A 27,900-nucleotide genomic window follows, 5' to 3' on the forward strand; every position below is an offset into this window, starting at 1 on the left:
ATTTGGATTCTAGTCCTAGCTTTGGCATGCACTTCCTGTAAAACCGTAAGTCTCTACTCTCTGCATCAGCTTTCAGATCTGTAGAATGGGTATAATACATACCTATCTCCAGGGCTACCAAGACTTCATTAATGTTTACAAAGTATTTTGAAATCCTTGGATAGAAAATTGTATTTTCATAATTACTATTACGTATCACCACAGAAAGCAAATATTTTATTGAATCAAACACTTAAGAGCTGCTGATGGCTCTATTTAGAAATAATCCTGCTTCTGTATAATCCTGTCTGTATGTCTCTTCTCTTGTTCTGTATTCTTAAAGACTCTGCATGAAAGCAGGATATTCTGAATTACTGCTCTTGCTGTTTCTATCCCCACCTCCATTCCATAATCCTGTTTGAAGTCACAATCATTTCCATAGCAACCAACTGACATTTTTTATAAGGTTTTAAAAAGCAAATTTGACTGACTTTGCATTTTTATATACTGTTTTCAAGAGAAGCATATAACTAAGTTAAGTTATAGCTTGGTTAAATGTTAAAGATGAACTGTTACAGAAAAATAAGATAACTACCTAACCTGAAAGTTTTCTAAGCTCCTTTTTGAAGGAGTTTATCAGGCTTCTTCTCTAGCACAAAAATTTGAATGACCTCTTTCAGTTTTAACAAGGTCTGAAACAGACTACAACCTCTAGCACAGAAACTGAAAATCTGAAGTGATTAATTGTTCAAACTTCCAAAGGGCTTTTTAAAAATCAGGAAGGTTGTATATCTAGGAACAAAGAATGCAGGCTATATTTATTGCTTTCCAGGATACAGCCCATATTGTGATTCTGAAGAGGACTTAATGCACATCTGAACTTATTTCGCCCTGGTCCACACTATCGCTCCAGGGTGTGGATTTTCCAAACCCCTGACCGATGCAGTTACACCAGTCTAATTCCTGGTGTAGACAGCACTCTGTCGAGAGGAGGATGTGATGAACCAGAGAAACTGCCAACCAGAAAAGCCAGGGTTTTAAAGAATGCCTTTGGGCCCAGCTAGCCCCACTCCACTATATCCGCACCCAATGCCAGGCCTGGAGGGGAGGGAGGTAAAAGAAGGGAGCCTGGCTCAGTTCAGGGCTGACTGGTGAAGAGGCAGGAACTAGCTGTCTCCTTGCCTGAAGGGACAGAGAACCAGCCTGCCTGGAGGTAAGCACCGGTTTCCCAGCTAAGGGAGACTGTGAAGAAATCTCCAGCATGGGAGATAACTGACTGAGGAAAACCCCAGATCAGTGGCTCTCAATCTATTTACCATTGTGGGCCACATATGCAGCGCTCTCTGTGTAATGTGGGCCGCACCCACACTATGTATATACTATCTGTATGGCCCTGAAAATGTGACATGGGATGCAGCTGTGTGCTGACTAGGCTGCAAGTGGACCATGGATTGAGAACCAATGCCCCAGGGAGATTGTGGGGCTCATCCTCACCAGCTGGTGGCTGCCATGCCCGAAGGAGCTTGGGACCACATCAAGGCACAATCCAGACCTCTGGACTGGGACCTGGTGGAGAGGGAGGGCCAAGGTCCCTCTCTCCCCAGCCTTAAAGGCTAAGGCCACACAGCCACAGGGAGCTGAGAGCCAGGCAATCTCACCACTAGGCAGCCAGCCACCCAAGCCCCTGTTACAGAGAGCTTCTTCTGTCAACATAGCGACCACCTCTCAGGAAGGCGTAAGTAGCATCTGCACTAAGCACTGCAGTTGCAGTGCTGTAAGTGTAGACTATGAGGTCATAGTGAATAAGCAGCTCAACACTAGCTCCCAATCCAATGCTGTGGCTAAAAGGGCTAATGTAGGAATATTAAGTAGGAGTCGGAAGGTGATGGTTTGGCTTTGTTTGTTTTTTTAAACACCTTTTGGTAGCACCTGTCAGACCACTACTGGAGTATCGTACACTGTTCTGATATCACTTGAAAAGGGTCACAGAAAAGCTAAAAGAATGAGTTTAGAAAATATCTTACAATGAGAAAATGAAGAAGCTCAATTTATTTAGTTCATTGAAAGCAAGGTTAAAAGGTGCTTGATCATGCTGTACTTCTGGGGGAATTCTGTGCCACTGCACAATGCAGAATTTACACAGAATTAATATTCTGTGCAGAATTTCATTTCCCCCCGCAGAACTGGTGCTGCACAGCTGCTGGCTGCCACTAGGGGCTGCTGGATCAGAAGAACCCAGCTCTCCATCTTGAAAAAACAGGACACTGCTGGGGAGAGGGGGAGTGGGAGGGGGAGCTGGAGGGTGCCAGGCAGTTGCAGTTCCCAGCACTTCCTGAAAGAAGGAGGTGGCATGCAGGAAACTCTGTACAAGCCCAGGACCCAGCATCAAGCTGTTTCTCTGTGGATCCATGGGCTCTGGAAGGTAGGGGGTATGAGACTGGAGGGACAGTTTTCTCCTCTGAGAGGTGCCCAACTGGCCAATGTGACACACCCAGACTGAGGCACCCAACAAAAGCATAACAGAGAAACAGGAACTGGGTTGTTGCAGGGTTTTTTTTAAACTCGTTACTCCTGGGGGAATCTTTTTTGTTGTCTGTATTGTTACAGACATACTTGCTGACAGATATTTTGAAATAAATTACCAAAATAATTGAAACTGGTGTAAAAAATTATGTTATTCTGACAAATAAAATATATGGAATTTTGCAGAATCTTTTTTTTTTTTTTTGGCACAGAATTCCCCTAGGAGTAATACTCTAATAACTTAGAGCAGGAAATGATACTGGAAGATTATTTAGCAGGCAAAGACATAGAAGAATCCATGGTGAAAAGTTAAAACATTCAAACTGAAAATAAACTTTAACAGCATGGGTAATTAGCCAATGGAACAGATTACCAAGGGGTGGGGTAAATTTATCCATTACTTGGAGTCTTTAAATCAAGAATGGATGTCTTTCTAAAATGTTAAACCACAAATTATTGCGCTAGACACAAAAGGCATTAGGTATTCTGTAGCTCAGATTAACAGATCATGATGGTACCTTCAAACCTTAATCGAAAGAATTTGCTCTCAATTTTGACTGAGTATTGAATCACCAAGTAAAGTGCTGGGGTTGTTACAAAAAAAATTTAAAAGTTCCTGAAGAGTTTTGTACCAAAGGATCTAATAAGATTATTTTCTAACCAACTAACATTTCTAAAATATTCAGACTGATTATGAACCCACCATCCTAAAGTTTTCTAGCAAAGGAGACAAGCTTTATAATTTTTGGATGTGAGATAATATACATCAAATCTTATTCCTCCACCCATTAGAAATGAGTTCAAAGCAGTAGCAGACAGAAAGGCAGTGCACAAGTGGCTGCATCTCAGTTTAGAATTGAGACCTTATCATAATACTAGTTTTGAAAAGATACTACAAACACTTTACTTAGCAACAATCTGTTCACTGCTTTAGCTTTAAGAAGCTAAACTCTAGCAAACACCCTTCATCCCTTTGCCTCCCAGCTATACGGGCCAAATCAGACTCTCTCTTCCTTATATTCATAGGTAAATGTAATCCCTGCAATAACGTGGCTACCACTAAAACTAGGGCATCCCGTTATAGGAGGACTAGAATATCAATGTGTTTTTCTTAGTGTTTTCAAAAATCTGGTAGCATAACTTGGTAAATTTCTCTGTAGTTGCTTTATCAGCTTTTGCGTGTTGTGACGTGGTAGTATAAATAACACTTCACTTGTTAAAGGGGATAGATCGTCTAGGCCCGCTGTTTCATTGTTTAAAAAAATATATACAATTTTTTTTACTGTGAAAAATGACTCAATTCAACATACGCTAGTAGTATTTGCAACCTAAACGTTGTGCTACTTTATTGTGTGAGAATATGAAACTGTCTAGTTTACGTTGTCATCCTGGACAACTCTAAATAGTGAAATGTAAACTAGCTGTTTAGAACTATCTATAACAGGGATCGGCAACCTTTGGCACGCAGCCCACCAGGGCCGGTGTGTTTACCTGCCGCGTCCGCAGATTCGGCTGATCAAGGGATGTGCTGGCCGCCGCTTCCCGCCGCCCCCATTGGCCTGGAGCGGCGAACCGCAGCCAGTGGGAGCCGCGATCGGCTGAACCTGCGGACGTGGCAGGTAAACAAACAAACCCGGCCCGCCAGGGTGCTTACCCCGGCGGGCGGCATGACAAAGGTTGCCGATCCCTGATCTATAATGTTGGTAAAACTGATGGGGAAACTAAAGATATAATATGATAATGTCTCAAGACCCATTATTAGCGTAAAAATACGGTAAGCCTCAAAGTTACAAGGCACAACTGCTTTGTACAGAAGTCATGTTAACATGGAATTATTCTAAGAATGAAATACAGAAAAGTTTTGTTAATAATACTGTTGTGATACTTTGAGCAGTCAAGCATCATGATGTAGTTATTTATAGTTTCCACTTCTGAGTCAAAATAGGCTTAAAGCAGTTTAGCTCCAGGTCAGTATATCTTCAACTTTACACAGACTTTTAAAATCTCAGAATTTTAAATCCTAACATTCTTTATCATTATTTTAAGAACGGAAGGACTAAAAGTGATTTTAAATAAATGAAGGTGATGACAAAAAGATATTCTCCTTTGAGTATTGTCTGTGGGAAACCCCACTCTTAGAGATAGAGGATTATAACTTATAAAGAGACATATCTTTATTCTCTCTGAATTGTGCAGCTCTTACAGTAACAACCAAGATTACTTCAACAAAGATGAAAATTCCTTTTTTCCCAATTTTATTGTGGATGTGACACTACTTTCTGTAATCAGCTTTACCAATCACTTCTTTTTCACTGCCCCATGCAATCCCCTAGCAGCACTTTTCAACTTTTAAAAACAGAGCCTAATGCCACACATTGGGTAGAGGCAATTGGCACAAGCACATAACTAGAAACATTTTTTTTATTAGATTTCAAACTGACAGTCCCTTTTTAATTGCTCTCCTAAACTGGACATCCTTGACGTAAGACTTAGCCAGTAAGTCAAGAGTAATGCTGTGTAAATGTATGAATTGAGCTCTAGCTAGCAACCTTCAGTTTGACACCTTGGCCAAGTCTTTTGAAGTGGCTTTCAATCGAGTTGCATATGCTCTGGTCCCTCTAGGTCAAAACAAGATGGAATACAACGTTGAATACATTTAGACTGCTTTTGAGTAGAGTATGCCACAAGATTTATAACCATAGGCGTCACGGTGTGTGATACTTAAAAATAGAGCTAGTGGAAAACCTTCCAATGGGAAACCTTTTAGTTGAAAAATGTTGATTCAACAAAATCTAAACATTTCAAACACATACTGATTGTCAGTTTTCCCTGAAAACTGACTGTGACGGGGCACACGTGGCCCCGAACTGGACAGGGAAGTGTTAACCCTACATTGTGGGCTGAGGAAACCACACCCTCTCAACTCTACTGGGCATGCTCCAAATCAGGGGTTCTCAAACTGGGAGTCGGGACCTCTCAGGGGGTTGTGAGATTATTACATGGGGGGTCGCGAGCTGTCAGCCTCCATCCCAAACCCCGCTTTGCCTCCAGCATTTATAATGGTGTTAAATACATAAAGAAGTGTTTTTAATTTATAACGGGGGGTCGCACTCAGAGGTTTACTATGTGAAAGGGGTCACCAGTACAATAGTTTGAGAAACACTGCTCCAAATGCACTAGTATAAAAGGGAGCAGCTCAGCTCAGTTGTGGCTGACCGCCAGGGAAGAAGGAGGTATGCCGCTGGCTCCAGCCAAGGATCAACCGAAGCCTGAGGCCATGGGAGCTGGAGACGCTGCAACCCAGGCAGATACCAACCTACTTATGGAGGCCCTGCAGAGTCCAGAGTTGCTGGGAACTGCAGAGATGCCCAGACTACAGAAGTGGGAACTATGGTAGGAAGTTGCCCAGGAGAATTAGATAGCGGCCTCGTTAGTGAACTGGAATTTGGAGTCAGCATGTTTTGGTTGGAACCCCCACCCCCACCCACTGACTCAGTGGCACATGCTCCTGCCACTACCATGGCCCTGGGCTGGGGTCCAGTGGAGAGGGAAGGCCTGGACCGCCCTACCCGGGCTGCCACCCCCCTTTTTGTGCGCGGTGGTCCCCTTCCCCACTGAGCCTCACTACCCTGCTACCAGGGACAAATGTACTGACTTTGGCCACTAGGCCTTACTGCCCTGCTAAGAGGGGTGAATACTGCCCTGCCGACTGAAGCAAATATATGGACCCTGGCCATTGGGCCGCACTGCCCAGCTATTAGGGGAGAGTACATCTACTTTGGCCATTAGGTCTCATTGCCCTGCTAAGAAGGGCGAGTATATTGACTCAGACTAAGGAGGCACAGATGTAGGTTAAGTACCTCCCACCTCTATGCCCTAAGAGAGATGGGGTGCACTCAGCCTGCACTGGACGGGGTCTACTCCAACCCTGTCACACTGACAAAACACTTCATTTCCACTTGTTAGTGCATTAGAGGAGCAATTTTTGCAATATTTTGTTTTGCTAACAATTCCACAATTTCAACTTTGTCCCATTTGGGAAAAAGAAATGTCAAAATCTTGGCATTTCCTATGGGATGGAAATTCCAAATGTTGACCACCTATACTTACAAATGGGCTTAGTCTTCTCAAACAGTAACATAGGATCCTTTCAATACTTAATTGGTGTAGCCTGGCATAATATGGTTGGGTTTAAAGATTTGCCCATAGGTGGCTGACACCAAGAATAGATCTATGAGGCCTAAGAATCAAAAACATAAGGTAAAATTGTAAATCCATCCCAAATCATTAGAGAAGGCCAGGGAGGAAAGATCCTTGGTGCAAGTCACTGCAGAACATAAAGGGAAGTGACTTTAAACTCCTTCACCCAATCTCAGGACCAATGGCAGACAACAGAGCACAAGTCTAAGATCTCTACATAAGCCTACGCCTCGGCCCTCAGATGCCATGATTTACCTCTGAGAAAGCTCTTTCAATAAGAATTTCTTCCAGGTATTAAATTTGTGCAGAGCCTTCTGAGTGTAATAAGAGAGTCCTACCAGGAAACGGAAGAGAGAACAAAATGGAAAGCCTAATATCATGCTTCAGTATTACACCCTCTCCAGTCAGTCTTCTGGAAGGTTCAGAACTGGCACAGGCAAGCCAGTCACTCAGTTTTAGTCCCTGTTGGATCTAATGTATACAGCACAAACACACTATCATGGTCAAGCAGATGCCTTCCTCACTGACTTATCTTTGGGTTCATGTCTCTTGTTCAAGCAGGAGTGGAACTGAGCAGAGCTAAAATGAGTCCTCCCCTTCCTCCTCTTCTTTAGCGTCAACAAAGATGTTTAAGGCTTAAAATCTGTAGGTCAACCAACCTCAAGCTTTCTGAAGGCATTTTGAGCTGATCCATATATAGATTTTTCCTTAGACAATGGCACAATATAAATTTAAGAATGCTGGGGCAGAGATGTGCTCAGATCCTCATTTCAGGTCTAAGTAGCTTTATACTTCTGATCATCGAAATTATGAAGCATTATCCATTCCTTTCAGCCTTCAGTGGAAAAATGTTAAAGTCATACAACTCTGGCAAATGCCCTGTAGTTCAGACAAAATTAATTAATAGTTTTTTGACCCAGCAATAGAAAGCCCTTTAAGTTTGACTTTCCTGGATTCCACTGTGCCACAGTTACAGCTATGAATCCCCTAATGTCCCGAACAAGAGACTGAACTGAAGAACAAAGGTAAACTAGCCAACAGACTGAACCCCTCCAAACAAACAAACAGCTAATCTACTAAATCAGAGGTTCTTAAACTGGACTTTGGACCATTCATGATGGCCTCTGGAGGGCTACTACTTCCATATTTCCACCTGTTTCTGGGAGTGGGGTAAAGCCTTTGATGGTCAAAAGGAAATTATGTGACAATCCCTCATCTTGAGTGTTGAGATCAATGAGAGAGAATAGTCTCTTCCTGCCACTGCTATGCAGAGGATTTTGAGCTCTCATCCCAAGAGTGATCTCTACAGGAAACCTCGGCCTGCCCATGCCACCCCTTCCCCAAGCCCCCACCCTTAACCCACCACTTCTTCCCCCCTCCCCCTTTACTCCGTATGCTGCATCCTCGCTCCTCCCCCTCCCTCCCCTGCCTCCTGCTCACGGCAATCAGCTGGTTGGCGGCAATCAGCTGGTTGGCGGCGTTCAGGAGGCAGGGGAGGGAGGGGGAGCCTGCATGCCAAGTCCTCGCTCCTCCCCCCTCCCTCCTGAACACCGCAAGCCAGCTGATTGCCACGGGCAGGAGGCGGGGGGAGGAAGGGAAAGGTGCTGATCCGTGGGGTCGGCCAGCGGGTGGGAGGCGCTGGGGGGCGGGGCGCGTAGGGGAGCTGCCAGCTGTGGACAAAACAGGCAGCCAAAGGACATTCTAGCAAAGCATTGCATAACTTTAAATGGAGCATGTTCTATAATTGAGCAGGGACGTAAGAGAGGGGAGGGATAGCTCAGTGGTTTGAGCATTGGCCTGCTAAACCTAGGGTTGTGAGTTCAGTCCTTGAGGGGGCCACTTAGGGATCTGGGGCAAAATCAGTACTTGGTCCTGCTAGTGAAGACAGGGGGCTGGACTCGATGACCTTTCAGGGTCCCTTCCAGTTCTATGAGATAGGTATATCTCCAAGATAGAAACAACATTAAGCGAGAGGACATTAAGTGGGGAGTTACTGTACCTAATTCACCTCCCATGGCATTGTGTTGAAATCTTTGTTATTCAGCTGGTTCTACTACATCTACATTAAAAAAAAACGAAAATCCCATGTGGTGTAAAAAGTAGTTCTATTTTTAATAAACCCAGAAGAATATATAATAAAACAGCTAAAGAAAACACCATTTGTATTACATACTGCTACATTTATTAGTTTTTAATCACTAGGTTTAGGTAGTAACAGATCCCATGAAATGCAGTGAGAAGAGAACTACCTGACTAGTAAAAGATCAAAACCTTACAATAACACCTTAATCAGATTATAGATTATTTTTGTCTAGACTGATCTTTACTTGTAGTTTTACTTTTTTTTGTAATATCATTTCTCAAATAGTGAGGCCAGCTTCCATCCTGTAAAGTTATTTAGATAATGAATGGAAAAATGAGCCCAAATCAATATTCTTTTAACTTTTTACAGAGCATTAGTCTAACCTCAACATGGTTGAAAGGAAAATTTCTGAGAAAACAGCAATTAAAACTGTTGCCCTTAGTATCGATATTAGTTATGTCCACAAACCACTCTTCATATTCAGAATGGTCCTTAAGCAAAGCCTTTGCTTCTCCTCTCCCACATGCCCACCCACTAAACACTTCACCAGCAGCACTTTGGGGCAGGGACCAACTTGTTATGGTATATATGCACAACAGTACATAGCATGTTGGGGCCATCATCAGTAATTGAGGGCCCCTAACTGCTACTGTAATACAAATGGGATATTTAGAACAAAAAAAGACTTCACATTAAAAATCCAATTTTAATAGCTTTGCTTCAATTAATTGTTCAGTTTCTGATCCCGGGAAAAAGTAGGAGAGAGATGGTAAGAAATCCGAGGATATCCAAACAAGATATAGGAGGAGGGCAAAAAGTTTAGTCTGACTGCTGCCTATTTAAATTATCACTACACCTATGACAGGGATGGTTGGCATTAGAGACCTATAGCTTAACTTTTGGAGACAGACCAATTTTGGGGTCACAACTGAATTGACCTTTAGCATAGATACTGAAGATTCTACTTGCAACTTTTTCCCTAAACAAGTGTGGGGCCATAAGCCATCAACTTTTGCAGAATTTTAATCTTTAATGAAAGCTTAACCTTTACATTAGGAAGGGTTATGTTCACAACTACAAACTGATGCACTGATCTTCCTGATCTTATAGGAAGAGCTTCTGACTTTTCTAAGCATCAGAAGCAGACTGAAATTAAGAGGATTCTTTTCTGTTCCACAGGTCCTATTCATAACCCCTGTGGGCAGCAGTGAAACAGATAATCATCTTAATTTACCCTGCTGGGTAAAAGATATGAGTAGATCCATGAGATTCTCAAAACAGGAGGAAAGAGGAGTAGAGTAACGGCGATGTCTTCCACATACCTCACAGCAGCCTGCTGGATCTGGGAGGGGGAAAGAAACAAAAGTCCTCCCAGCTAGATGTGGGTGCCACAAAATAAACGGTACCATTTCTGTCTACCATAGATACACCCAATACTACACTTTACTCCTGACTGGCAACAACTCCCAGGGTTACAGAAATTACTCTTCTCAGAACATATTATCACTCAGTGAGCCAGTTCTGTCTAGACAAACCTATACGAGAAACCAGGATGAGATCACTAAACTTTTTCAAACTGGACTTTATCAGGATCTGAAGCAAGACTTCCAGCAGTGGGAGGCTGTGTAATTGCAATGCACTCCTGCTTTGCCCAGATTAATGGAAATATCTGCCAGTACTATGTCTCATGAGGAAAACATGCATGGATCATCAGGCTGCATAATCGTAAACAGAGATAACTGGATCTAATTCAATTTTGACAATGCCACCTTTAGATAGCAGTAGTCAGTTTGGGGAAGGGGTATGGGTTTTTTTTTTTTTAAATCTACAGCACTCCTCTGTAGCACACGTATGAGGAACAGTAATATTCCTAAATTGCAGAAATCTAGCAAGATTTATATACCAGGCAGGGGTAGGCAACCTATGGCACATGTGCCAAAGGCGGCATGTGAGCTGATTTTCAGTGGCACTCACACTGCCTGGGTCCTGGTCACCGGTCCAGGGGACTCTGCATTTTAATTTAATTTTAAATGAAGCTTCTTAAACATTTTAAAAACCTTATTTACTTTACATACAACAATAGTTTAGCTATATATTATAGACTTATAGAAAGAGACCTTCTAAAAATGTTAAAATGTATTACTGGCATACAAAACCTTAAATTAGAGTGAATAAATGAAGACTCGGCACACCACTTCTGAAAGGTTGCCAACCCCTGGTATATACATATGAGCGTCTCTTCTCCCAACCCACTCTACTTCCTGTCAATAATCTATTGTTGATTTAGTCCCACAGGCTGTAGTTAAACTGGAGGTTGCTAGCAGTCCATTCCCCTCCTTATCATCTACCTCCACAGAGGCAAAGCACTAGTCACCTGTGTGACAAACCACTACCTCTTTCCCTGTCTTGTGGGTGTTCAGAGCATGTCTACTGGATCAGGCCCCACAGGTGAGATATGAAGGGGAATGCTAGCTTAAGAATCCCTCTGGGGTTTAGTACACAAGTTGCTCAACTCCATCAGAATGTAGGTGGCTTTGCACATGCATACTGGCAGAAGTTTAGGTACCTCCATGACTTTACCAGTGGAAACTTACACACCTACAGGGTCAGGCAACCGCTGAACAGTGGTTTTGTGAATGCTAGTGGTACCTAAATATTAGACTTTTAGGCACCTAAAGTGAAAGTCAGGCTCCTAAGTCACTCTCGTGAATCTAGCCCTTAGTGTCCATTTAAACTGTGCATTGGGGCTTATGAAGACAGGTTTCAAAAAGTGAACTGAACGCAACCAATAAAGTGATGTCTCAGTCAATAGCTAGTCTGAAACAACAGAGACGTGAACTGTTCCTATTCAACTAAATTGAGTTCTACTATTTAAAAATTGTTGTCAGGATTCAGTGTTAACCATTTCACTGATTATTTTAGCTGACTCACCACTCTAATTAGACTTATGCCATTAGTGGATGCAGTGGCAGACAGTGCAAAGGGGTGCATATGTTAAAGTAGTGTAGCTTGATCCTGTCCATGGTGGGTGGAGTGAGGAAGTCAAACCCACTCCTCTCAAATTTAAAATCAGCTCTGCCCTAAAGAGGAAGGGATGCAACCATTCCATAGCATCCAAAGCCTGACTGCCTCCTGGATACCAAAAGCAAATCAGATGCCTTTTTGGCTCCAAAAAGCACCAACTGTCCATTGATCTGATATCAAAACCTCTAGCTTTCACAACAGTTCCTACAATGCAGTTATTCCTTGTCAATACAAATCTGAAGCAAACTGAAAATGTACACTTTGGAGGTAGTATAAAGAAATGAATTTAAATTCCAAATATCTCACTGATTGAGTGTAGGTGTGAAAAGAGAGGAATCAGGGGACAGAGCTTCATAATTCTAGAAGCCAGGCCACATAATTTAAGTCTATGCATACTACAGAGGAAATGGGGGTCTGATTTTTATTCTACAGTAAATAGGATCTTCTGCATGTATAGCTATTCAGACCATCCTGGCTCCCAGGAGCTAGCAGATGAAGTCATGTAAAGCAACTTGTTTCAGATGTTTTATACAATTCAGTCACCCAGAATCCCTCAGTTTCGTTGGTTCTGACTGCTGCACCAGTGTACATAATGATTGTCTGCTGGGGCCTATGCTTGTGGCAGCCATTTCCAGGCAGTGGCTTTGATGGTTGGTGTACGTACACGTACACGTACACGTACACACAGACACAGAAATTTTAACTTACTGAGAAGGCCCCAGTTTTGTATCACCACTTTCAGAAGTGCTGCAGCTATTCTGCAACACTCAATTATTTCTTACAACTCCTCGGGCTTTGAATTATCCCAGAATCATTATAGTGAGCAGCTCTGCCCAAAGACTGTTTTAACTCTTGGCTAAAGGGTTCAATGAGTTCAGCAAGGAAAAATACCAGCTTCCAATGATCAGATAATCTGCCTTCTTAATAATAAAATCACTCCATGCTCTGAGGGAGGGTTAAAGTAGTATAATGTTGCAATCATTTATGGGAAGAGAAGAGAGAGTTAAGGGATACAGTCAACATAAAAAATAAAGGTGTGGAGGGGAAATCAAGCAACACTTAAGATTACAATAATTGAAAGAGCAAAGAGTCTCTCTAGTTTTACTTGGCACAACTGACATAGTCAATTCTACTGTTTCTCCCTGTATAGCTGAAATTCTGTTTTGTCATCAAAAGTTCTACAAGAGTCATTTCTAGAAGACCTCAGCTAGCCACAAGAAAAATGCAACATTCCCACGATAGGCGAGTTAATAAAATAATCATCCTTATCACAGCAATATAGGCAACTTGTAGACGTTGCTATTGTAATAACTAAGGCCCCAAAATTACAAATTACTATTATTTAAGAATTGTGCAGGCATCAAGGCTTTTAAAAAAAGCAAAGAAAGAGGGCTGAGAGAAAAATACCCTCAAAGTCTAATGACAGTTTCTTCAAACTCTCCAGTCTGAGGAAACGGAGAGTTTCTGCAGCCTTTCACAAGAGTGTACTGTTGGTCTAGCTAATGAGTCTTTCTTTTTTTGCCCTTATCTGTGAATGAATTAAAATACAGATATCAAATACTAAGATACTATATTATGTTGCCAGATACAGTAGTTGGAAAATTTAAGGAACCAAACTGAACCAATGATTGTGATTAAATGAAGTTACATGTGTAAAATAGAAGTAGACCATAAGTGATACAGCTTTGGGAAAAATATAAACTTAAATAACAGGGTTTACCTCATGGGCAATCCAGTTAGAGAAAGACAAGGGTTGCATTCATAGTGATTTTAGTTTAGCAATAAAGTGAAGAAATAAGGCTATTTGCAATCAAACATGCTTATGCTATCAAATTAGTGAAATACACCCGTGCTGAAAAGGCAATAAATAAATTCATCTGTAACCAAACAGTGTTTATACAGACACTTGATCACAGAATAATAATCAGAATATGTAATTGTTTATTTGATCAATAAGACACAGCTCAGCCATACAAACAAAGGTCCCATCACTGTTCTTAAAATAAGGAGAACTGAAATGGAAGATTTATACATCTGTTCCAGCCTGCTGGAAAACAGTCATTCTCGAAGAGACTTTACATATTTACTTTACATAGTAAAACAAGTCTAAAAAGCATCAAAGAATGTGGAGGGACTTTGTATAAACTATGACCTTTAAACTGAACATTTCAGCAACTAGCAGAGTGATGATGGAGAAACTACAACTTGTGCAAACATAGCCTGTGAAGTTGGCCAAGGGATGCACTGCAAAAGGACCCATGAAAAGCAACTTGCAGAGGTAAGTTGCTGACCGAATCAAACCAGCTGGTATTTGGTGTACGTCCCAAGATAGGCTGTACTATCAGCTACAGCCTAATTTATCTTATGCAAGCTGGTATGACAAGATGTTTTACATCAAGAGAGTGGAAAACTCCAGTCCTAGTTGCAAGAACTCAAAGATGATGCCTTCTTCCCCAAATGAATGGTGAGAGGACAACTCTGAATAAATAAAATATAAGATATGGAGACATACCTATCTCATAGAACTGGAAGGGACCCTGAAAGGTCATCAAGTCCAGCCCCCTGCCTTCACTAGGAGGACCAAGTACTGATTTTGCTCCAGATCCCTAAGTGGCCCCCTCAAGGATTGAACTCACAACCCTAGATTTAGCAGGTCAATGCTCATACCACTGAGCTATCCCTCCCCCTCTCATTTTGAATCTTTGGCAGAAGTATGGACACCTTCTGATTTGTCCACACCAGCATCTCTGAGAAGAACCACCAAAAGAAATGGAATAAAATGGCCTGCCTCCTTCAACACATTGCTTCCCGAAAACTGAGGACACCTATAAAGGAGAAGACGGAGGTCCTGGGCCAGCCAGCTGGGCGTCCTTCTGGTGATACGGAGTATCTTCTCTGATAGGCACCTTTAACGATCTCTTTCTCTTTTACAGGAATTTATGTTGCCTGCTAGGAAACTGGGAAAAGACTGTAATTGTGTCCATCCTTTGCTCCACCTTCATTTGTAGTCTCAATTCCTGCTGTGACCTGTAACAGTTGAAAGCTGATGGCTGAGCAAAAATCTGGCAAAAAGTAACAGACAGACTTTCTCTTGTGTCATGTCCCAAACCAGTCACTTGACTACTTCCTGAAACTGGGTATCTGACAAGTAAGGAAGCATACATGCTTCTGTATCTGCTTTAAAAATTGCCACAGAGTAAGTGTATATTCTTCTTTTGTAACAGGTTAACTAAGCCTGTGAAACACTGTGGTTTCATGCTGTCTTTCAAGTTCTAGGTGTGTACAGGCATAAAATGAGACCATGTGTGCAAGTCTCTTGAACTGCACTTAGTCTATACAGTTTGTCTTAAATGTAGGTCCTTATGTTGGATAGTTAGGAGTGTTTAATCAGATCCTAGAGCTAATATAATTCATTGGGAAATAAGTTAAAAGGGTTGACTACTATAAATTAATTGGGAAGGAGACCTTGGTGAATTGGCATGTAAGTAATTGATCAAATTGTCTTATGTTTTAGCTATGGCTGGCTTTTCCTCTGTTGTGTTAGCAACACCCGAGTCAATAACCAACTGGCACAAGTGAGGCCCTATTCTGAGGGACTCAATCTAATATCTGAACAAAATCACCTTCCCAGGACAACGGCTGACTATAAAGTGTTATTTTCTATTGTGGTTGTGTTGTTTGGTTGATACGATAACCATCCAGGTTTTCAGAATCAATTTTCTAGTTTATGCTAGCAAAATCATAGCCCAATACTATTTTTGCCTTCTTATGCCTTATGTTAGTAGTTGATGTTGTTAAGGGTAGTTAATAAAATGAAATTTTAATATAATTTTATCGAGTCCTTTTGTTTAGTTAAGCATCAAAATTCAAAGAACCCTAAGAAAGATAGTACAAGTAATCAGTTAAGCAGTATGTTTAACTAAGGTTTGTTTTATACCCTATCTTTCTTACAATACTACAGGAAAGTCATTATTAGTGTGGTGGGATTTTAGAGACTAAATTTTATGATCAATAGGCTTGCACAACTACAAGTTTTAAGAAGGTAATTAATTTTATACTTCAGGATGTAAAATAGTCACCTGAAAGCATAACTTCTCACCCACGCTAGAGCATTGGACGATTGGTCAGTTAAGTAAACGATAGGGGGTTTTGCAGTCCTTGAAAGCATCATGTATTGGTCACTACCAGGAAGCAGAATACCAGGCTAGATGGACCACTGACCTTACTGGGCAATTCCGATGTACCCACATACTTTATAATAAAGAGACACTAGCATGCAGAAGAGGATGCAGGCTGTAATTCCTTTGGTACTGAAACATTTCCTTGTAAAGCTTCCAGAGATCAATCCTACTTGCAGATGGGATTCAATATCATTCAAATTAAAACTGCAAAGGAAAGAATGTGCTGAAGTCATAGTAAAAGTATCCAGCTACAGAGTAAGGCATGGAACCCCCCAAAAATCTGCTTCTATGGAGCAGAACCTAGGCATGTGCTGAATTAGGTATAACGAAGTTCAGTTCTGTCACCACTCCTCCACATTTCTATAAAGACTGCTATGGCTACTTAAGATTTTTATTTTTGTTTTTTAATTACTGTTGTTATTATTAGCACACAGACTGAATAGATAAAATGTATAAACAGAGGCTGGACATTGACACCTAATTTGGGACATTTTAAGTTTCTCAATCATTGTTTTTTACACTAGAAAATAGAAGCAATGTTTGATAGACGAACACTCCGAACAGCCAAGTGAATATTTGACATTGAGTAATCTTATGTATTGTGGGGCAACAAGTTCTACTGGGGGGAGGGGTTTAGTTCATTTTAAAACAAGGTGATTTAAAAAAATAAATCTTATGTATTTTTACTAAACTGAAATCATGGATATATAAAATATGTTAAAAAAAATAAATTACTTCCTCAATTGCAAGCAGTCTTAATCCCATAAGCCTTATTGGTTAAATAATTACACAGATGCCACTAGTGTAGAGCACAATTATAAAATAATTCTGTACTATTTAGGGTTATATTCTTAAGGACACCGCATTTGCTTCACCAGCACTGACAGCAATTTATATTGTGGTCAAAAGAGGATCTAATTCACTGTAAAAGTATATTTGTAGTGTACTTGCCTGCTACAAATAATTGGCTTACATGAAATCAGTAAATGTATGCATAAATATCTACTCTATGCAATCAATATTTAAATCTCTTGATAAAAAGTCTGAGATTTTTGCACAGGCTAAAATATTTGAGCCCATGAATCAGCTCCTGCTTAAAAGGCAAAGTAAGCAGAAATTGATAAAATGTGGTTGGAACTCAGAGATAATATTCCATCTGCAAGTACAGTCCACGTGCATTCACTTGGGCAGTGGCTGGTGCTCAGCAGTTGCATTGTTAACTATGAATTGATCTGCCACTATCTCTAGCTTTCTGCAGAAACACTCCACTACACCTCACTGTGACTACCTCATAGCTACTTTTCCAAAGCTCCAGCAAAACACTTCTTGCTGAGCAGGGAGTGACTGCTGAACATTTACTCAGAATTGAGGCCAGCGTGAAGGACAAGAGCACACAGGAGTTCAGTCTGGCGGTGTGTGTGTGTGTGTGTGTGGGGGGGGGAGAGAACCTCTTATCAAGAAATGCTACTCTCTGTGCAAGTTAGGGTAGTACAGTGGTTCTCAACCTTTTTTGTACTGGAAGCCCTGCAGTCATCATCCCATCTAGCTACCTCCCAATCCTCCACATTTAGCAATATGGGAAGGCCAGTTTAGTCATGTTTCTAAATATTTTAGATCAGTTACAGTGCACTAAGTAAGATTTCTTATTAGGATGGTACTAAACAATTTCCCTTGGCTCTCCCGAGGCCTTCGGAAAACTCTCAGAAGCCACTGTTTCTGAGTTGTACTAGGCACTGAGAAAGAGGTACCCAGAGGACAGCACAACTGCAAGTGTACCCACAGAAATAGCTGCCTAGCATTCAAAAGGCTAAATGGAAAAGCATAAGAGAAGCATGTTTTACTCAGATACACAGGCAACACGAGCAGCAGAAGTGCAAGCTCATGAACTGTAACTTGTCTATATTCTTCACCACTGCCCTGGAGATGAGTAGTTCAAAGTATATGCTTATTCTGACTTTTGCTTTCCTCTAAAAATTGCTAGATTGCCAATTATGATGGATGAAACTTAAGAGGAACCACCATCATATTTCCACAAACTTTTGGTCAATACAGAACTGGGGACTGTAGAGGCTGAAAGGCTCCACACAAGTTTAAATTCTAAATTTTCATTATTAAAATACTTGTCTCTCACATGCATGGCATTAAAATACTCATTCAGTCAACTGTATAAAAAGAGTCCAAAATGCTGTGTACTTTCAAGCTGCAGTTGAATAAGAAAACTCAGGTATATGTGGAAAACGTGCACAATAGTAAGGCCTTGTCTAAACTACCAAGTTTTGTCAACAAAAGTTATGCTACTTTAATTAAACCGCTGTTGCACATCCACACTATGCTCCTTGTGTTGGCAGAGCGCATCCACGCTAGCATCTCTTGCACTGACACAGTATTTATCCCACTGTGCAAGTGGCCGCAGAGTGCTTTGGGAGGGGTTTGCAATGCCTCATGGGGCAGGTACAGCATCACAATGATGCAGGTTTCTCAATCCCATAGTTCCATGGGCATCCTACTAGATTGCCAGTTGCTTTTCAACTGAAGTTTGGAGGGGGGAGGGGGAAACAGCGTGTGACAGGGAGTGTGTGTGTGTCGGGGTGGGGGCGGTGTATGTGACAGAGACAGAGTGTATGTTGAGGAAGTGTGTGTGTTGTGGGAGAGTGTGTTGGCAAGCTGTCTCTAAGTTCAGACAGCAGCCTGAACAACCAATCCTGGGGGAGGGGGACACCCCTCCACATCAGTCCCCAGCTTTGTATAGCACAACAGTCTCTCCCCGCCCTGCAGCAGACCGCTATGTCTGCCTACCTATGGTTCTGTGATTTCCTCCCACCGCCTTCTCAGCTGCTGGGAGCAGCTTCCCCAGCAGCTCTGTGAGCTCTCCAGGCTGAGGAATGTCAAAGCTTCCAGGAGTTTGAAAGGGGAGAGGCAGGGCAGCCAAGTTCAAAACAGTGAGCAGAGTGGTGAACAGCATTTTGGGATACTGGGGGAGGCAGTTATGGCGACATAACAAACAGCAGCATCTACACGGACACTTTGTCGCTTTAACTTTGCCACAAAAAGCTTTATGCCTCTTGTTGAGGTGGTTTTGTTTTGCCATCACAAGTAGCTTTTTAATGTGTGCACCTCCACTATTTTGTCGGCAAAGTTCCCTTTTGCCGACCAAACTGTGTAGTGTAGAAAATGCCTAAGTTTTCAGTAAAGACACTTAATAAGCAATTTGTGGGAAGACCAATAGACTTGCCCCCCATCTTCCCACAAAAAGGCCACACAGCTTTTTGAAGTCTGAACCTTGTAAAGGTTGTCTCGTTTAACTGTAAAACATTAGCTATATGTATTCTGTGGTGCTACCAGTACATTGCATAATAATTCACATTTTCTTCTCTATGGCTTTAAAATATAGTGCAAAAAATTCATATCTTTTTAAAATGTACAAATGTAGCACACAACATTTTGCACAGTTCTACACCACACACAAATACAGCAATATATACAGCAATCATATTCTCAGATTATAAAAGCTACTGATTGTCCAGTTAAAAATGTTTTACTGAGCATAAGCATCATATATTTAGTGTTGCAGCTTCTATTATTACATTAGGTAGTATCTTCTGTACACTAGTTACCCTGCATGTAAAAATACTGATCCAAATATATCTGATACCAAGACTGAGAGCAAACGAAAACTAATCTACTTTCTTCCTAGACTCATATACTGCTAATTGCAACAGATTGACAACATCCTATAATATTTATAATGTTTACTGAATTAAATTAAACCTTACTGAATTAGGGTTAATAAATTTGGGGTACATTGTATTAAAAATGCAACTGTGTACATGTTATTATAGTATTGTATGCACCTTCTCTAGTAGGGAGGGGATGCTAATGTGCTTCCTCCCTTATCAGCCCTTTGAAGCCACGCCTTGGAAAAGCTACATAAATACCCTAATTCAAACTAGATTCTCCAGGGACCAACAAACAAAGATAGGGTTTTTGGGTGAATACCCTGGTTTTAAACTGACTCAGGGCCTTCTCCTGATCCAGTAAATGGACAGAACCCTGGTCCACGGAGCACCCCAATCCTTAGAGTAGAGTTGGAGGGACTGGGCCTACTGAGATTTTGTAAGACTGGGGGCTTGTTCTCAGCTGACGCTGTCACAAATTGGTAACCACAAGGGTGGGGGGGGGTTGAAGGACTGCTCCTGCCAGAATCCATGTTAGGATAAAAGTAAGCTTATTAGCACATGTGTAGGTTCTTTTATTGGCTGTAATATGTTTTCTTTGCAGTGCTTTTTTATCTTCAGACTAAAATAGGTTTGCATAAGAAGTGGTGACTGGTAGTTACAACTGCAGCAATTACACCTGTAAACCTCTCTAAAGCAAGCAGGCGTGCGTGGACAGCCTGTCTCGGCTGGGAATAACACAGTGAAGGCAGGGATTTGTGCAGCCTGGAAATTCCCCAGTCAGAAAGGAAAAAGATGCCAGTCTCTGCCCAAGGAAGGCAACTGCTGGGGAGCTGAACTCTGAGAATGGGTGTCCTTGCTGGACCACTGAGGGAAAATACAGAAGCATTTGCCCTGATCTGTGATAGTAACAAACTTTCCTCAGTTAAAGCAGACCTCTCCCCCCGCCACCGCCCAAGCTAGCCTAGGTTACCTTGGCGCTCCTGTATCTCAGTTTCTACTAAATGATTAAATATTAAAGACATGGATTTTCAAATTATACACTTGTTGTATGATATAAGGTGGCTGACATTTCAGCTATGAAAGAAGTCAAATTCTATCCAGTCTAAGATATTCAGACATGTTCTGTAAAGCAGTGTTTGCTTTTCTTTCTGCGTAATTATGTAAGCACGAGGAAATTGAAAAGTGACCAGAGATTGGTTAGTAAGGAGCATAAAGGGAGCATTTCTTCTAAAAGGAGTGGTTTCTTGCAAACCAAAAAAACAATTCTGGAGAAAAATACACCACAAGTCTTACCTGTTCTCCCACTTCTTCACGCGAGCAGTCCCCAACTAGTAGTGTTCCTGTGCCACCCCAGCACTTCTGCTGCCGCCCACAGAGCTGACTAGAAAATTAAAGGTCACTAAATTCCTTAACTAGTTTCCAGACTGTAGCATGAGAGCAGTTGACTTTCAGCTGACTTGTGCTGCAGGATGGAAATTAGTTACTAAAAGTTTAGAAGACATATTTCACTTTGGAAATAGGGACATAACACAATGGACTGGAGTAGCAGACTGGCTTTTGGCAGCATAGTCGTAGCATAAGCATGCACCAGTGACCTCTGTAGGAGAGCTAGATAGGTCACTGTGAAATGACTGTTGTTGAAACCAATATGTAAATTTAAAATGAAGATGTTTAAAAAACACATTCTTCCTGTCGCACAGCTTTGTCAGTTTTGAATGAGCACCCCACAACACCTGAGGCTATGGAATACAAATATATCTACAATTATGTAAAACTGTAATTTAGGCTTGGCATATTAAAGCTCCAGTTTTAAAGGTCAAGGATATACTAACATTTAAATAGGCATTTTTCAACATTTTCTTTTGTTACAACCACATTAGATCTAACCAGACACACACAGCAAAACCCCATTTATCCAATCTAACTGGGACCAGGGCCAGATCGGATAATCAAAAATTCGGATAATCCGGAGAATGGGACAATGCAAGGCTGCAGCACCGTCTAGTGGCCATAGGAGAGATCATCTGCTTCTGGACCTGTGTTGCTGGTTGTTTGGTTAATACAGAGAGTTGGATAAAGGAGGGTCACATAAATGAGGTTCTACTGTACTTGATTCACAGTGCAACTCTAAGTTTCTACAATATTGACTACTTCTGTTATCATACAGCTAGTCAGCATCAAGTACATTTCCAAGCCACAGTGAGAAATTTTATATTAAGTGCTCTCACTAACAAAAGGTAAAGGAAAATACTTTCAGAAACACTTTTTAAATATCTAACTATAGTGCTTAAGTTCCAATTAAATATCTACAGCCCTAACCTTTAGATTAAAAAAACAAAAAAAAGTACACCTCATGTTGTAGGTCTTTTTTGTAGGTTAATCCCGACTTTAAAAATTTTTAAGATAGAAAGCTTATAGACTGCTTTTCAACAATTGTGTTATATAAAACTAGTTGTTGGAACATAATTACTTCGTAAAAAGGTACCTGCTGGCAATCCAAGATTCTTTAACCATCTGAAACACTCTAATTTTGCTAAGAGTCATGTGCAAGGCATGCAGTGTGATTAAGAAAATCCCAATTAGAACTCAGAAATTGCTATAGCAATTCACACACCACTCTAGCCTTTCTCTAGTTTAGGCCAGTATGTGATAACAAGAGAGAAAAGCTTTGTTTACCTAGTAGAACATCCAGTTTGGTTTTATTCCAACATTTATATAAACAAAACTGTAATGTTTTTTCATCTTTGCAGCTTATGTACATAGCACTCTTGGTAGGCTGAGGTATTACGTATTAGTATACAAAGGGATTAATTTCTTTGGATCTAGATGTGCTGTTGTGGGGAATACATTGCTATCACTGACTATAAGAGGTGGTACACACATTAGGAGAAGGCAAGGAGGCTGGGGGGGGAGGCACAGGCGGGCCAAATGGCCAGCTGATTTGAGCATGGAGGATAGGCTGCAGTTGGTGCTTTGAATGGACCCTAGGATTGCTTCACAGAACCCAACTTTTACAGGAGAGCCATGACTGGCCTGTGGTGCTATCAGTCACTGCAGCTCTAGATGGGAGGGGACTCCACCTGCAGAACTCCAACCTGTGGTAGAGAGTACTGACCCTGGGGAGCAGGAACACCTAGAGGAGCAGTATGTGGAGTGGGAACTCCTCCCTCCAGCAGAATCCTCTCCACGTGCCCCCCCCCGCCCCCACCCCTCCACTCTCGCTGTAGGATGGATTTGTGATTGAGGGAAGGGGAAGGGAAGATACCAAGTGAGGGCGCTGCCAGGTCATTTAAAGCTGGGGCAATACAGTGGGTAGGGGCACTGCCAGGTGGGGTTACAAGGAGTAGGGGGGTGAGCGCTGCTAGGTAATCTGGGAGGAGCATGGGGTGGGAGGGCCCTGTCAGGTGATTTGGGGGAATGACTTTGGGGGGCACTGCTGGGTAGTATAGGAAATAATCACAACAATGCTTCTGAAATAGACTGATCTTAACATATTTATCTTAAAAAAATATCCAAGAGCATCCAGGGCTTAAGTGGCCCCTGGACCCCAGCTGAAAGTTGTCCCTCCTATTGAAATCTAAACTGGTGCCTGTGATCTCCTGGATGTGGGGACAGGTCCATGTTAAAAAAATGCTAAGGTGGGGAGTGATTCAAAAAAGGATGAGAAACCTTGTGTTGGGAGACAATATCACCATTGTTCCCCTCACAGTTCCAAGCCATAACTAAGCATGTTAAGTGAACTTAATACTACTTTAATACTACTACTTAGTTCTTATATAGCATTCTTCCTCCATGGAGCTTTACAAAGAAGAGTAAATATCCTATTTTCGTTACACAGATGGGAAGGATATGGCATAGTAAAGCTGAACTGTTCACACAAAAAGAGCCAGTGGCAGAGATGGGCTAGAACAGATCTCCAGACTCCCAAATTAATGCCCTATCCACAAAATACACTGACTCCTTCATCTGAAGGAAAGATCACTAAATCAATAATCAAGGCTTAGGCCCCAATCCTGCAATGAGCAGCACAATATGGGCAGGCTCATTGTAAAACTGGGTCTTTAGAGTTCAATCCTCTAAATGCAAAAATGTCCATCATTACACTCTTCCAGTAGTTTATAAACAAAATCAGTCATGTTTTTTAAGCACCATCCTACTCTGTTTTATCAGTCATTCAGTTACTCTGTGATGTAGGTGAATAGAAAAAAAGAATTCCCTGTTCACTCTCTTCTATTACTTCTGATTAGACAAACTTGTATCCTCGCAATATCCTTATGGATATGCAAACTAACTCACAAGATTGTAAACTGATATACATTTATTTAGCATGAGACATGCTGTATTACTCTCTGGAAGCTTAAAACCAGCTAAAATTTTATTTTATTTTTGTGCTGTTAGTTACAGTGAAGCTCCTTTTTAGAGTTACATCTTCCAATTTAAATCCCAAATTAATTTTAAAGCGAAATTCCAGACAGTCGGTTTGCTCATCTTCACCACATAGAAGTTCAGATCTCATCATGAAGAAATCACAAAACATGTTTTAAAATCATACTAAAAAATCAAACTTCTTGTATCAATGGCAGTCTGAATCTTATTTATAACTAAAGAAACTTCTAGCTTTTGTTAAAATACTGTCTAAAATATGGATCTATAACAGGCTTTTGTGTCTGATATTTAAGATTTAAGCCTTTTGCTACTTATTCAATTGAGCTAAAAGAGGGGTTTTCATGCTGTGCTATATAGCACACTTTCCCCTCCCATTTGTGGTCCTCACCCCCACAGTTGTATACGTAGGCCCTTATATGTATCCTTTAACCACAGTATCTGAACAACAGTATCTCCATGGTAATTACGCATTTGTTTACATGGAAAAGTAGTATTAGAAAAGTACTTCTATATATTTAGCTGCCTTTAGATCCTTTTGGAAAAAAAAGTTCACCACTCTGTCTCCATTTACTCTAGATAAGCTGTTCTCAACCAGGGGTCCAGGGCCCACTGGAGGTCCGCACGCAGGTTTCAGGGAGTCTGCCAAGCAGGGCCAGTGTTAGACTTGGTGGGGCCCAGGGCAGAAAGCTGAAGCTCGAGGCCCAAGATCGGTCAGCTGGGGTGAAGCCGAAGCCTGAGCAACTTTGCTTTGTGGGGTCACCTGTGGTGTGGGGCCCTGCTTGCTACTCCCTAATGCCGGCCCTGGCTTTTACAGGATATGCAGAAAAATAGTTGTTATGGTACAGGTGGGCCATGGGGTTTTTAATAACATGCTGTGGGGGGCCTCAGAAAGAAAATGGTTGAGAACCCCCACTCTAGATTTCATCTCCTGCTCCTATCCGTTCCATCGCCCAACATGGACACGAGTAGAAAGAGGACCATGTATTTAGCCAACACTCCACAGATGAGCAAGCCATGGACCACAATTTGGGAACTTCCATATAAAGCTGCTGTAAACATTTAACCATAGTTTTTATTTCTTACTAGATGCAACTTATTAATGAAATACAAATATTGGCGACTACTTCAGACCTCACTAAGTTACTCCCCCATTAAAGAAAAGACATAGGGAATAATAGTTAAAACTGTACATTTTATGTCTCTTTCATTAGTAACCAAAAGGGAATGTACTGAACCTTACGTACTTTACTGTGCTTAGAATCCCATACTGAATCCCGTGAAATAGAACTGTTTGTATCCTCTGCTATTTCTAGTGTTTCCTGAATACAATGTTGTATATACATTTGATATAATATACACATGGGCACACATATACAGAACCCCAAAGAAGTTTGACTCTAGCAGGAGATTACTGTATTTAGCAACGAATAATAAAGCTGACAGGCTGTACATATATTCCAAAAAATGTTCTGCAGTTATACAACAAATGTAGTTGATAAGTTTTATAAAACTTAGAAGCCAGATTTAATGCAGTACAATGGGGGCATGATCCTGATTAAGAACTCTGGGTGCTATTGTAATACAAATAACAGTATTTAAGACAAGACACTGTATTCACCAAGAGTAAATCAGGGTAAAGGCTGATAATCACACTTGATAAATCTACTAATGAAATGGAAGATTCTTCACAAAAACATCTATATCGAGTGGAACAATCACTTCAATCAGGCTTGCCTAATATACCAAGTATCAATGGTCTACAAATGCCTCTGACTGACAATGGTGTATGTGGATACTGCACACAGCACTAAAAAGGAAACTAAAAAGCTGTTTGAAAATCATTCTGCATCCTACAGCACTACCTTCACTGCAGAGCATCCTCTATACAGACACCATCTCCTCAGCTCACGATTATTAATTCTACAGAACTCCCGTTAAGGCACAGAAAGTAAATCCATCATTTAACCTCAATTAATGCTGATAGTTCCTCTGCAATGTTACTTTCCGAAGCGGAGTGATTGTCCCCTATTCCTTCGTCAAGCTTGGCCCGGCAGCCATGTCCTTATTCCCCCACGAACGGTGGTTTCGGAAAGGGAACGACCTGCTCGCAGTGAACTTACACAGTCCCTCAGCAAAACCTGGCGGAGCCAAACCTGCACAGCAAACACCAAAGGCATCTAAGGCACCACCACGGCAGTGGGGCGAAGCAGCCTAGATCCGCATCAGCGCCGAGCCTCGCACCGGGGAGCGGGGCCGGGACAAATCGGGCACCATTCCCTCATGCAACCCTCTCCCCATCCCTTCCCAGACAGAGAGACGAGGGTTTTACCTTCATGATGAGCTCAGGCTGCGGAAAAAAGCCCCCGATCGGGGCTGAGCGGCCGAGGCTGGACCTGGAATTAAAACAAAGCACTGAGCCACCGCACCAGCCGTTTGCACCGGAGCGCGGGGGGAACAGGCGGGGGAGCCGCCGGGATCCTGGTCAACCCCCTTCTCCCAGATCTCGCCACCCTCCATTTGCGATATCGCCCCATTCAGTCCCCCCTCCCCCCGCTCGGCCACTGCTTTCCCTCCAGCCCCCACACACCGCGGCTCGGCTTCCCCTTCACTCGCTGCCATTGACGCCATTTCTGTCAGAGGAGGAGAAACTTGCCACAACAACAACCCACCCCCAGCCTCTCCGGCTGCTCCAGGAGAGTCCCCGCTCCGCGCCCAGCTCACAGGGGCCGGGGCTCTCAATCCTCTCCCCAGAGACCTGCGGGCTGGAGGGGGGCGGCGATGTCTGATCCCTGGAAACCCCCCCACTTTGCTGCGGCGGAGGGGGGGGGGGAAGGGGCCGCTGCTCCTCCATTGTATGAGGAAGAGGAGGGGGGTTGGGTGGCAGCTCTCCCCGTTGGAGGGGCTGCGGCTCTGTGGATCCCGACAGAGGCGGCAGCTTCTCCCACCCCCATAAAAGAAAGCGCTGACTCCGCGACAGGAGTTTTAACAGCAACAGCCGCAACTGCCCAGCGCAGCGGGCCGGACCCGATCAGCAGAGGCAGTAATGAGGCAGCCCCCGTAGGGCTCCTCGCCGCCCCGCAGCGACTCCAGCCCCTCACCACCCCCCACCTCACGCGCGGGGGGCGACGGGGGGGAAATCAGCGAGTCCCGCCGCAGTCTCGCCAGGACAAAAACAACCCCGCTCCCGCCTGGGAACGGCCACAAGCAGCGAACGCCCCGCTCCCTCACCCGCTGGCGGCGGGGCCGGGGCGGCTCTTTCTCCTGCTGTCGCTGTTACCTTTGTTCCGCGGCGCCCGCCCGCCCGCGGCTCTCCCTGACCCGGGAGGAGATGGTGGACGAAGCCTCCTCCCGGCTCCGGACCCGTTGGGTTGGTGCTGGCCCCGGATCAATCCCCCAGCAAGGGCTCTGGCGACGGCTGCAGCTCCGCGCTGCGTATGATGGGGCCGATCCCCCCTGCCCGGACCCGGCGCTGGCGGTGGCTGCTCCGTTCGGAGCCTCTCACTCCCCTCCCCCCACCTCACAAAGTGACTGACGGATAGAGACCCGCCCTCTCCCCGCCCTGCACTTTCTCTATTGGTCCGGAACCGGTAAGGCCCACCCGTCTCCCTGCACCATTGGCCCCCATATCGGAAACACTAACGTCATTTTTCCACCAATTCTATGGAAACAGAGACTCGGCGCCGCAGAGGCTCATGGGTAACGCGGTTCTTTCCCTCGCCGCTCTTCTGCGCCTATGAAGGAGCTGAGCTTCACACCCGAACCACATATCCCATGATGCATCGCGCATGAGGGGCCGCCAGGGGGTGGGACGAATCGAGTGCTAATTAAAACAAGTGGGAGGGCCTAG

General features: G+C 42.8%; 1 protein-coding gene across 11 annotated transcripts in view; it reads right to left on the minus strand.

The window, feature by feature from the left end:
• ARID4B (AT-rich interaction domain 4B) overlaps positions 1 to 27,772 on the minus strand; it is a 152,606-nt gene extending 124,834 nt beyond the window's left edge. For 5 of the 11 annotated variants that reach the window (XR_010600177.1, XR_010600176.1, XM_065590516.1 and 2 more), the window contains exons 1-2: positions 26,723 to 26,805; positions 26,383 to 26,446 (exon numbers count right to left, since the gene is read on the minus strand). Coding sequence is in view for 8 of the 11 variants with exons in the window: in XM_065590516.1 (XP_065446588.1) it covers positions 26,383 to 26,388 (6 nt within the window). In the remaining 3 variants the exon portion in view is untranslated. Of the gene's footprint in view, positions 1 to 26,382; positions 26,447 to 26,640; positions 26,697 to 26,722; positions 26,806 to 27,281 lie in introns of those variants that run through there. The other 6 variants (XM_005291197.5, XM_005291198.5, XM_065590518.1 and 3 more) reach the window with 6 other exon arrangements.
• Between the last annotated feature and the right edge of the window lie 128 nt (positions 27,773 to 27,900).

The sequence above is a fragment of the Chrysemys picta genome, chromosome 3, assembly GCF_011386835.1.
Source record: "Chrysemys picta bellii isolate R12L10 chromosome 3, ASM1138683v2, whole genome shotgun sequence".
NCBI classification, from domain to species: Eukaryota; Metazoa; Chordata; order Testudines; family Emydidae; genus Chrysemys; species Chrysemys picta.